This window comes from Megalops cyprinoides, chromosome 12 (genome assembly GCF_013368585.1).
Source record: "Megalops cyprinoides isolate fMegCyp1 chromosome 12, fMegCyp1.pri, whole genome shotgun sequence".
In the NCBI taxonomy this organism is placed as follows: Eukaryota; Metazoa; Chordata; class Actinopteri; order Elopiformes; family Megalopidae; genus Megalops; species Megalops cyprinoides.
The window spans coordinates 16,296,380-16,309,491 of record NC_050594.1 but is presented as its reverse complement, the minus strand read 5'-3'; the positions used below and the strand labels follow the sequence as shown (position 1 = coordinate 16,309,491).

The 13,112-nt window shown below is 43.4% G+C and overlaps 1 protein-coding gene across 1 annotated transcript; it reads right to left on the bottom strand.

Moving 5' to 3' along the window:
* Positions 1 to 6,066: 6,066 nt before the first annotated feature.
* Positions 6,067 to 11,147, bottom strand: odc1 (ornithine decarboxylase 1). The gene is made up of 11 exons (XM_036542741.1): positions 11,007 to 11,147; positions 9,732 to 9,877; positions 9,229 to 9,375; positions 8,875 to 9,048; positions 8,576 to 8,748; positions 8,242 to 8,458; positions 7,977 to 8,060; positions 7,635 to 7,797; positions 7,340 to 7,455; positions 6,976 to 7,190; positions 6,067 to 6,849 (listed from the first exon to the last, which is right to left on the bottom strand). The coding sequence occupies exons 3-11, from the start codon at positions 9,328 to 9,330 to the stop codon at positions 6,711 to 6,713; spliced, it is 1,383 nt and encodes a 460-aa protein (XP_036398634.1). The 5' UTR covers positions 9,331 to 9,375; positions 9,732 to 9,877; positions 11,007 to 11,147; the 3' UTR covers positions 6,067 to 6,710.
* Between the last annotated feature and the right edge of the window lie 1,965 nt (positions 11,148 to 13,112).

The window sequence follows — 13,112 nt, the reverse complement described above, 5'->3', positions numbered from 1 at the left end:
CTACTTTACTTGTTATGACTGCTTTTAGTTAAAAAAAAACATAGAAAATTAAATGATTCAAAGCCCCATCCAAATGAAAATAGGGAGTGGGATTGCTAATGCTTTTCTAACCATAACCATTTATAGACACACTCAAATACATCAATAACAGGTCTGTAATTTTCAAACATTTGTTAACATTACATTTGAAATGTACAGACAATAAAATAAAAAGTATTCATATACAGTATAGATATTGCAACTATATTTATAGATAATATAACTGCATATGATAGAAAGTAAATCAAATAATTATTTACATTAAATAAAAAAGGATATATATATATATATATATAATATAATCTGTCTAATTGCTGTATACACATCTATCATCATGTCATGATATGGAGTATAAATAATAAATTTAACTAGTAAAATACAGATGTATAATTTAACATAGTATTTGCATACCTAACCAAAATATTTATATACTAAAATTCTGCTGATTAAATTTACTTTGATTTACAATTTTAAAACAATAATTCATTCAAAAAATGAATTAGCCAATAGATTTACTGTATGCGTTGTGAAACTACCTCATCAATCACTCAGCTGGCGGAACCTGGACCTGCTCTGTTTGATGATGCTTGAGCAGGTAGGTGCAACTGGGGTTCAACACACAAATTGCTGGTCTCGGAGGGGTGAGGAAATTTGCACACAGACAAAAGAAGTTGCTTCATCTGTCTTTACTTTCAAAAGAAGAGGCATTGAGTTATTCAAAAGAGGAGACGCAGGAGAGCAGGTGGCAGATGTGTGGGCTTTGTGAAGCCTGGAGGCTCGTGGTACCCCTGACTGGCTGTGAGCTGGCAGAAGTTCAGTCATTCCGCCCAACAGATTCTCTTCAAAGACTAAATATGTGCATGTGTGTCCCTACCAGAGAAGCATGCTACACACTCATCCACTTGTGTTGTCAGCAACAACACACTGCAAAAAATAGCCCTTAAAAAATAAGAAATAAAATAATTAATACAAGGTGTTTTTGCTAGTAATAAGTGAAAAAATCTGCCAATGGAACTAGTGGAAATACACAGATATTCAAGATGCACCGTCTAAAAACAAGTCCTTGTAGCTCAAGGAAATTTTGCTTGTTTGGTGACTGTGTCTTATATTAAGTGTAAAGAGATATTTTGACTTGAAAAGAGACAAATATGCTTGGTGAGATTTGGATTTTTTGCTGTGCAAAAGAATATAATCCAATTACATATCAGTCACATTTATAATATGTCTTACAGAATGATACAGCAAACATTCTAAACCAGCACAGCCAAAATATTTACCAAAAATATGTACTTGCTGACCCCACCACCCCCAGCTACCATGTATAGAAAATGAACCCTGCTGAAATGGTTGGTGGCTAAAATTTTCAGAAATGGATACCATTAGTATTTCAAACAACATATTGTTTTCTTATCTTGGAGCAGGGTTTCACAGCACTTGGCAAATTCTCAAAACAGAAATTTTCCAGAAAAACCCATGACATCCATTAGCTTTATAGTGCACCTCCCTGCAAATTTCCATGAGGAAATAGTTCTGTTCCAAACAAAAGAAAACACTCTCAAACATGCCTCTCAGGAAGTCAGTGCAAATAGGAATATAATGAAGCCATCACAAATATGGAAACATTTTCAGGGGAAAAAAGCACTTTTAAATGTCTATTGGCAGTGCAAAGTCCACAGGAAGCCTGACCTGGTGATACACAAATAGTGAGAGTGCTTTGCAGATGGAGTGAAAGACACCGTATTATGCAGGATCTGAAACAGTTCACTTGACAATGACAGCTGTTCTAAGTGTTTCTACATGACATAAAGCAGTCCGGGAAATTAGCGGAGCAGACATCAACTGCTCTGCTCCCCTTTGTGTTCACAACGTCATGTTGACGTAAACCCTGCCTCACAATTTGACATATAATTATTAGAACACCACTGCAACAAGCAAAGGCGTCTGCTCATCTAACCTTAGCTCTGTCAGTCTTCACACTGGGACTATTCCTCCTCTGGGCACAGAAATATACACCAAATGCGGTTATCTTAACATATCAGACCACATCTAATTTGTGCCAAGCATACTGAGGAATTTAACACCACCAGCAAAGGCCCATCATCTAATGTATGGCCCACAGACAATTTATACATTAAGTAAGACATGGTAGCAGTGGAGAACAGAGGGCAGGATCCTTAATGGGACAAGCAGTTGTGGAAATAGAGTTAAACAAACACCGTCGAGGGGTCCAATTCATTTGTTGAAAAGAAATTTGGAGGAAGAATGTGTGTTTGTGGCTGTGTGTGTGAGTGTGGCAATTGGCCCATCAACAATCCACAGAGGAGAGTGGAGCTGGAGAAACAGAGCGAACGGGATAATTGTCGTTTGTTCCGACCTCGCAGGCGACAGGCTGACCGGACCTCTTCCTGGCATTGCCCGTCATTGGAGGTAATTGGGCCTCACTCTGCCTGAAAGCACAGTCTTTTCTGAAACGGGAGAAGCGTGGGGTAGACTGGAAGTGCCTGATTTCCACGGAAACGGTCAGTGAGTCACAGCTGCCAGCGTGGCACTTCGCTGTCAACAAGGACACATCCCGAGCTTCCCTGCAGAAGGTTCAGATGTCATTCACTCTCAATTTGTTCATCCACTATTAAGCCACCCTCACCATCTGTATAATGGCTATTATACATCGCCCATACAAACGGCCCATTTGCCACATCCAGTACAATTCAATTCCATTAATGTTCCGGAAGGTGCAACACCTTGGGTGCCGTATTCGCTTGTGCGTAGCGAGGTAGCAGGGTGAACTTTCTCCTGCCAAGTCTCTTGAGTGTGAGTAATTGAAGAGCAATTTACTACAAGAGCTGTGTTATCGCTCATCGGGTGATAAGCGTCACTTAACGTCTCTTTAAAAGCTGATTATATTATAGTGAAGTGTACCCACGGCTCTCAGTGGCAAACGTTTCCCTCGCACTGTAATCTCATTCACTGGAATGTGTACGGGTCAAAGCAATAGCGGTCGACTGTGAAAGAGACATCAGCATTTAATCACTTTCTATAAACTCTCAAATATGATTTAAACGGGCTTGGGGGATTTTAAATAGCTAGAGGGAAATGTAATTTAAACACAAGAGTGTCGAGAAAAATCAATCTACGAAGTGGCATCAGGCGGTTAAGCGGACATGTCATGCTTGATGATTCACCGTCATTCATTCAGCTGGTCCCATCATGCGCGTCATATCAACAAGAATAGACTAAATATATAATAACGCTACTGAGCAGAATATTTTAGACAGCGAGGACGGGGTGGAGATCCAAAACAAAGGAAGAAAAGATTATATTCCGCTGGTACTATTACAGTTTTCTTTGGTCGTTTTCCCCCCTTAACATCAGCCTGCGGTAGACTAGTTCAAGTGTAAATAATACAATCATTTTATTAACGACAGACACATCTCTGTTGACGTGCGGAACTGTCTCCCGTAATGGTGTTTGCGTCATTGACGTCCGACTGGAATTACCCTTATTCAACCTGTTTATCTGTCAGAAGTCTACTGGACCGACGCATAGACTACTTGGTCATTTAAATCAAGCGCTGCGAAGAAGTCCTAATTTACAGCACGATAAACAATTTTACACGTGGAGGTGTCCACGTAATCATCACTTTCCATCTACACGATAAAAAAGTGAAAACAGGTAGCAATATGCAGGCTCACATAATGAGATAGTGGGTAATAAAACAGCCACATCGTAGCTGGGTCGTTGTACTGTGAACGCCTCAGACCTACGTCTCATCGGATGTAGTCTTGGAACACCAGGCGAATGAGTTTCTTTCCGAACTTTTACTTTAATCTAACAAGGCCGAGTCGTGCACGCATCCACAGCCCAAATGCATCTCACGGAAGATTCGAGCTTTGTTGTAATGGACTTTCCCACTAGATGGCGCTAAGTGCACAGTCCTGCTGTACTGGCCGTCATACAACTGGAACTGGGTGGGGTATGTATGCTGAATTTTGCTCTAGTCTTATTTAGTTGATGAGCCAATCAATGTAGTAAGTTTGATACACTTTTTTATTTTTACAATTGCTTACTTACAGCAGTAGATTGTACCTCATGCTCAAGGACTGATATAATAAACAGGATGAATGGGTGGAAATGTGCAGTGTAAGGCAAATTAAGCCATTGTAACAATTAGGACATGGGGGATTTGTTGGACATTGGAACCAAAATTAATATTTATAAATAGCCCCCCAAGTAAATGAGTTAGAACAGGAGATGAGTTCAATGTAAACTAATGTAATAATGTCTAGTGGAAGCCTCGTCAGCCAACAATATAATGCCAACAAGTGCATGACTATGTTAAATAGTGGGAAATGACATTCATCAAACATCTGTATCCTTGCCTTAACCCCTAGCCTTTATGTTAATTCCAAGAAGTAAGACGCGGGCTATTAAAAATTCAAATCAGAGGCATCAGCACGAAGTGTTTCCTCAAATAAGAAGGAAGATGATGGACCAGATCTAATGGATGATTGGTTTCATATCTAATTACACTTTCAGTCTTTCCTGTTACACATACAGCATGATGTACATATATATGATATACATTTCCTCTGATATACATATGTTGTGTCTGCACATATCCCTACAGTTATTTACTTTTGGGGGGAGACCACCACTTTGTGTGCTTCTCATTAAGTAACATTTTAGTGTTTTGGATTTAAAAACGCAGTATTGCCACGTTGTTTTGACTGACAGACTCACAGCACCATCTATTGGTGAACATGACACACTCAGACAACCTCCGACAAGCAGCGACCACTCAGCAAATTCACTCACACTAGCTACACACACCACACATATACCATCACATCATTCGTTCCTCATCTAAGTCCTTATACTTGAGATCTAATCCACAACTGTCAAGTAATCTAAATATTTTTAACTTTTTCATCCCTTTTCAAGTTTCCACCTCCATATAATCATGTATATTAAAATACTTAATCAAATATTATGTATTTGTTGAATGTGTAACTTTTTTCCAGCAGATCTATAAATAGAGCATATATGCAGTAATGATTTCAAATATCTGTAAGGAATTCCAAATGCAGTATATGTTCTGTCAATAAGCTTTAGTCCTGTAGTCAACTCATTAAAATAAATGTGTATAGAGCTGCTTTCTTCACCAATACATCTCAGTAACCCTGTGCTGAACCCGTGCACTTGCACAACCAGCACAGTGTAGCTTTTAGAATGACAGCAGGGCATAGGGTTACAGCTCCGCCATGACCTTAATGTCAGTGTCCAGTTACTCCTTCCCAGAACGGACAGGAGAATAAAGCCAACTTCCCGAGCAAGCACATTCCCGGTGTGCGGCTGCCCACGCTTAACGATCAGACTTCTGAACACCCTCTTGCCCTCCCTTCCCTCACTATACCACACCCCTGATTTATGCATGTGGCTGCTTATTTGTGACCAAACTCAACTCATTGTGTCCTTTATTTAAGTAGCACTGGAGGGACCCCTTTTCCTCTACCTGTAGTGGGGATCTCATGCAGTCGCACCAGTGCAACGACCTCTAAATTATAGATGTGTAATTGGCTTGTTCTTCCCTTCTGCCCTGCTGGACTCATGAGTTTTTCAAATAACATTTGAGTAGTCTGGCAGTGTGCTGCCTGAATTTATTGTGTGTCAGCTATTGCAAGGTTTAAATTAAGGCATGACCAGAGGACTGACCGATCAGGGGTGCCAGTTTAGCTGCAGAACGTCACATCCATGAAACTCATGTCTGAACTTAACCCAAAAGCTTGTGTATACCTGGGGTCTTCAGAATGAGGTATGTGAACTCTTCTGCACATTTATGAAATAGGAAAAAGTATTTTTCCCCCTCATATTGGACAGTGTAAGAAGTGGGAAATTGGGGTAAGCAATGCAGGGTCATTAAAACATATGCTAAATACTTTTTGCTAGCTTTAACTGACCAATCACATGTACTTGAATCATTTGTGCTGGATACACCACTCATACACAAACACAGACCATTAATGTGTCTACACATTTTATTTATAAAAAAATACAAAATATTAAAAAAAAGTTTCCATAGGAACGCAATGTAATGTGCAATCCCATCTCTTTCGTATCCATTTTCGAAATGTGTCGTTTGTTTTATAACCATTTAATATTAACTGGCTTATTGACTTGAAAACAATGAGAAAAAAAATTACTGGAGGAAAAAAAGGAAGAGGCAAGTTTGCAAATGTTGTCCCTAAATAAAAAAATTTAAAAAAAAAAAGCTTTTCTGTATGAAAGATGAGATGAGGGAAAATTTAAATAAGTGTGTAGCAGCCGATTCCTGAAGGGGTTACCCTGCATTCTAGGCCGCCACCCCCCCCCCCCCCCCCCCCCGGGTTCCATGGGGTCAGGGCAGCGAAGACCACAGGGACTTTTGGGAGACCAATCTTCTGAAACTGGCCAGGAAATACTGCACCTACAGTGCCAGCACTCCCCCTTAAACAGAAGCTTACACCCAATGAGAAAGCTGAAGACGGTCACTGTTCCCCCGTCCAGGAGCAAATCTCAGTTCTTTCATACAGAAAAGGAAGAATGTGCGTACACTTGCCTCAACCCTCCCTAGTCAAGTAACTGGCAAGCAGAAACCAGGAGGCCGTGTTCCCATGCACCCGGTGCGCTGCAGGTTACAGCACGCGGGCGGGGCAGGGCTTGGTGGGCAGCTCCAGGCCACTCTCCCGGCCGCAGCAGGATGGCACGCCGCTGGGGCACACGTCCTCCACAGGGGCGGGCAAGCCCTGGGCAGAGATCTGCTGCATCCGCTGCCTGGAGGGGGGGGGGGGAAGAGGCAAGGCATTAGGAAAGAATGGGTGGCCATGCCCCAACATGTCCACTCTATGCCTACTGCCTGATCAAAACCTCCTAGGAATGAAACGGCTTTCAGTCACTCACCAGGCAGCCCGGGACATGACGTAGTGGATGTCAGGTTTCTGGAAGCCGTTGAAGGTGGAAGAGGCAGCGACGGTGTAGGCCCCCATGTTGTCAAACAGCATCCAGTCTCCCACCTGCATGTCAGGGAGCACGCACTGCTCCACAATGCGGTCCAGACCGTCACAGGTGGGGCCCCAGATGCTGCAGGGGTACAGGCGTTCGTCCGGCTTGGGCTTCTGCAGCAGGACAGGGCATAAGGTCACTCACAAGAACATATCTACCTCCCCTAAAGAAACTAACAGCAGCACCCCTTCCCTCCCTCAAATACACACAGGTTACAAAAAAGGCAACTACAGTACTTTGCCAGGTGCTTGGCTTTGTGTACCTTGTGCAGACTGGGCAGGACATGGGCGTGGTCATAGAGGATGCAGTTGAAGGAGCCGTAGACCCCGTCGTTCACATAATACATCAGGGTCCTGTCGTTAGTCCCATCGTCTTCATCTGAGTGAGGGAGGGGAGGAAACCACATGAGACCGGTTCCTATCAGACAGTTGACCCAGTTCTAATTCCAGATCTGATAAGGCCTTTCAGCCACCATATGTTCACTGTGGAGCCTCACGATTAGCTAAAGGGCTTACGGATAGAGCATGTGCAACTTCCCCATCGTGTCTTCCCCTTACCGTCAGAGGCTGACTGCTCCTTCATGACAACCTTCTTAGCAATGATGCTGACGGCCAGCGTGTAGGCAGACGCTACATAGTACCGGCCAGGCTCGGCAATGATTCGGACCCCAGAGTCAGCTGGAAAGTACTTGTCCAGTGCTGGGTTTATCACAGCTGTGATCTGAGGAGAATGAAAAAGTCTGGTCAACAAGGAGCCACAGTGGAATTATCCACTGCGAACAAAATGTCCAGCCTAGCACAGGATACTTGCACAATCCTCTTTCATAACGTTACCCTTTACATGAGCTTATGTTTGTTGCCACAGGATCTGTGTGAGACAGTGGGAACAAAGATCATTACCTCCTCAAACTTCAGCTTGACATCATCAGAGCCAGGAAAGCCCCCTCCAATGTCCAGAAGGGTCATGTTGAAGCCAAGCTCCGCCTGCACAACGAACAGACAAGTGGTGTTCAAATGACTTGTTTTACTACATCTGCTTCAACACACGAGGGTGAGATACGTCAGGTCTCCATTTGAGACCTTGAGCTATTCTAAATTACAACAATACTAACTCCCAACAGTGTAAACACTGTTAGCTACACCAAGAGCGGAAGCGGGGACTCACCCCCATGTCGAACACGCAGCGTGCGTCCGAGATGGCCTGGCTGTAGGTCTCTGGGTCGGTGCAGCCGCTGCCCACGTGGAAGCTGACGCCGATGATGTCTAGGCCCAGCTCCCGCGCCCTTTCGAGCAGCAGCCGGCTGCTCTTCAGGGTCGCCCCGAACTTCACGCTCAGGCGGCACACCGCCTTCGAGTCGTCGGTGGCAATGCGCAGCACCAGCCTGGAGAGGGAGAGGGACAGCAACAGGGTGACGTTAGATAATGTACAGGCGTGCAAGTTAAGCGATCCTGAGAAATATTGTTTAAAGAGGAGGAGGAGCGCTGTCAATGTCACTCACTTGGCGTTGTCGTGGGAACGGGCAACCTTCATGAGCTCCACCTCGCTGTCGAAGGTCATCATCTGCACCCCGTGGGCTGAGGCATACTTTATCTGGGACACCTGTTTGCAGGGGTTCGCGTAGATGATCCGGCTCGGAGCCACACCCAGAGACTGGACCAGCTGAATCTCCGTCTAAAGGGATGGACACAAACTGGGTTAATAAAGGGGATACAGGACATTTAAGAGTTCCATATGTCTTAGCCACATGAGCTACATTGTGGAGATGAAAAATACAAATGAGCAGTGATGTTAACTCACCTTGCTCGCACAATCGAAGCCCGCCCCGAGAGTGGCCAGCGTCATGACGACAGCACGGCTATCGTTGCACTTGACGGCATAGAAGGGTGTAACACGGGGCATAGCACGCACCCATCGCAGGTGCTTCTTCAGCACGTCCCCCAGGTCTGCCACATAAAACGCATCCTTGTCGTCCTGGGAACAACAGATACCGTTTAGACATGGAATACGACACACAATTCCAGATACAGAAACACTGGAAAACTACTGTGCCACACAAATTGTGCTTACAGTGTCCTGACACAAGAAAGGCCTCTTTATCCCACCGCTGTGCAGAGGCGGGAATTATAAACAGCACGAGGAGGGGACACTCACCGACATGGACGACTCATTGATCCTCTGCTCCACAATGTCACGGGCGCAGAAGCCCTCCTCCAGGAAAGTGAAGTCAAAGTCGGCAGGAGTGAAAGAGTTCATGGTTTCCAAAGTTTGTTTTTGTTTTCAAAAGGTCACAAAAGAAAACTGCAGAGAGAAGCAAAGAAAAAGACATTAAGAAAGATTGTCCAGCGTGATCTCTGAAATGCACCACAGAGTACCAGGGACATCCTATTATCCCAACAGCCAACAGCTGTAGCCTTTCATGGTCAATATACAATAAACAGCTTCTGTACTCCTCATTACAGTTCCATTACAACTACAACATGACCTAAACACCTTGGTACACAGAACTGTCTTAACCTTCAAATCCTATCAAGACAGCACTGTAGAGAAATATGGGCTCATACCATAAAGGGTGTGCAGCAGTCAATAACAGTGAGAATGGATACCATACACAAATTCTATTGGTAATTGTTCTGTGAGACTTGACAGCTACTTACTTGGATGAGAAAGAGATGGGATTATGCTAGCTTTATCACGTACAGAGCAGCCAAGGCGGTTCGCCGGTGAAGTTGAAACCTTTCAGATAAGACTCAAGGCCAGGGCCAACTGAGCAGCGAGTGTGCGCTTTCCTCAAGCGAGTGTTCTGCAAAGAAAAAGCGGCAAGATAAGAATAATCCGCCACGCCTAAAACACATTTCTATGACAAATATGTAGGTAGGTACAAGAGTTACATTAGTTCATCAAAATCTTCACGGGCAAAAGCAAGTTAAGCAAACGTTGGCGATGTGCGTGTATTAAATAAAATACTAGCATCTCAGCAGCCACTCTTGACATTACAATCACTAAATAAATAATTGGACACTGACGTGTAACTACTGTCGCTGTCGTCACCACTACAGAGGGCGCCCAGATCTTGTCGAATACAACCGTTAGCAATACCGTAAATTGGGTAATAAAACACCAAAAAGTGGATTTACATCATTGTTGCGTAAAACTGCTACATCCTGTCAACGAGACACAGCAGGCTAGAGGGGGCTGAGACATTCGTCTCTTACACAATTTCAGATTATAAAATAAAATGTCTTCCTTGTCCACCCGGCATATAGTCCCACCCCCAAGATGGGGGCGCGACAAAAAGGATCCAATGAGAGCAGAGACAGCGTAACAAAATTTAGATTGGCGTGAAGAGTAGCAAATCGGACAAGAAAGTGACAAGGACGCCGCTCGACAGCTAAACCAATGAAACGAGATCATACGAACCGCAACGTGGTGACGAATGTTCCATTCAAACCATGCCAAAATTTCCAGGCGATCGTATGATCGAGGTCCCACATGCGAACCGTTCAAACGTACTTTTCTCAGACGTGAATTAGAGAATACAGATAGTGTAGAATATATAAATAGCCAACATGGCTAAATTACCTAGCTATATGAATGTACCCGGGGAAAATGGTTTCCCCCTAGCAGTTTCTGGCCATTTTACCGGCAAAGTAAACGACTGTCATCGAGTTATGTACAAATTAACTAACGATTAAAATCAATATTTCGAGGTTATGAAATATCCCGTCAGCTAAATATCACAGATCGTTAGCGTTCTTCAGATCGGTCGAAATATGCCTTGCCTATGTTGAACTTAACTTTACGAACAAAGAAGCCACGTTGAATCGTAACGTTAGCTAGCATTTCAACTGCCAGCTAAGACGGTATCGGACTCTTATTTCTTTTTATTTATCGATCGTCTAAGAAAACAAAAAATGACGATAATAACTTACCTTAAAAAGCATTTACAAAGAGTTTGTCCATTAGACCAGAATCCTGGAAATAAAAAGATCTTGGTTTTTCCCTAACTAGCTAAGCCTGTCGCAGCACTGTACTGTCTGCTTCACCAGCTGGGACTGAATCAGAGGCCGGCTTCGTGGTAGCAACTGTATTTATATCTCTGTCGTCTCCAGGGCAACGCACCAGCTGAAACCGGCCCTGAAATCCATGCTGAAACCGGTTTGGACTTGCTGTCGACACCACGCGCTCAGTGAGGAGGAAGAGATAGAAGGAGCGGAAAGGAGAACGAATCAACTTAGCGGAAACGCACAGTGCAGTGACGCATAGGGACACGTTTTTAAGGAATGCCGGTTAGAGCCAGGTAAAACCGAAATGGCAGTTAATTGGAGGATAGATCCAGGGCCAGACCAGAACTGCAAAAAACTTGCTAGCTAAGGCATGATTCAACATTGTATTTATCCTACACTCACTGAGAGATGTTGCCAATATAGCGCAAGAGAAGTGTACCAATTAAAGAGAACTGAGTTGATTTTATTTACCAGTGCACTTCTCCAAAGTTTTTATTTTGACTGCCGATATCTCGTAAGATTAAATGAAAGATGATAATGGGGAAAAACACACGTGGTCAGTAGCATCTTTTTAGGGGTGCTCAAGCACACCTAAATTTCATTTCAGCACCCCTAAATAATAATATAAATTATTATTATTATTTTCTGAAATCATTTTTAGCCCTCTAACGTTAGATTTTGCGAACTTGTCTGTTAGAGACGGAACAAACAATTACAGATGGCTTTATTTACAAATGGCTTTATTTAAACAGGTTTAATGTCCATTATTTTTTATAAAGTCATGATGTTACACACTCCGGTATAGTAGGTGGCGGCATGCACCTTTAACGTTGGTAGTCCGCCACGCCAGTGAAAGTAGAAGGAGAAGAAGAAGTAGGTTAGTGAATTTCAAGGCGCAGATTAAAAACACAAGTAAGTTGAAACGTTAGCAAATCAAATTGCTGAATATTCTGAGAACGTTAGGTCAAAATGGTTGTTATTATACTGTGACTTATACCACGGCTTGGTTAAATACTCGTTTCTGATTGGCTGGAGGGGTGTGCATGATTTCCCAGAAAGTGCACGGTATAATGCACGGCTATGATGTACTTCCAGTGAAAGTGGCCTTATCACCGTTCGAAATTAATAAGGAATCTCATTCAGCTTTACTGACAATTCAATTCACAACCGAACATAACGGCGACATTGTAATAACATTAGATAACGTTACAGTTAACAGCAACAACATAGCCAGGTTCAGGTGAGAGAGTAAGGTAAAAATGACGTTACCTGCATTGCCCACAGCAACCCAATATTCAATTAGAATAGTGTTATAAATTGAAATGGATCAATTTATACCTTTTATTAGATTATAAATTCTCTGTTTGGTTGTTACGTCATCAGTTACACTGCACAAGGGCATCTAAACAAATAAATTAGGTAGTAATGGATGATCATTGGGCAGAACAGACGTGATATTTTAATCCTCACACCATTTTACTTTAAGTGTGTCTGCTGTTTCACATCTTTCGTTGGTTAATACAGATGCATGGACTCAGTTTGCAGCTGCCTCCTTTGAGTGGCAGTCCTGCCAGTTGGCCAACAAATAGCTGTTCAGGAATTGAGGGTGCTGTGTGGACAGCCCTGTTCTAGCACCCAGCATTACAGGAACCAGACTTGCGAAATGAAAAATGCTCATTTCTGCTGTTTTCGGACGGGATATCAACTAACGGTCCTTTTCTTCAGTATTGCGGACCCCACACCCCAACAAGGGCACGCCCCAGAACCCTGTCCCTGATGTTTCCTGTCCAGCTGATTGTGGGCAGGTTCGTTTCCTTAGGATGACAAGGGGAGCAGGGTGTCTCGGGGAAGGTGATGACATGGAGCAATCTGTTGCACTTCTCAGACACTGTCCCACTATGGGTGACCATTGAGAGACAGAAAAATGACAGGGTGGAATGGAAAAAAAGTATGCACAGAAGTATGTGGTGAGACCAGCACATTATCTCTGGGAGAAGAGGAAGAACGTTTCGGGAAACTGAAGAGATGTCA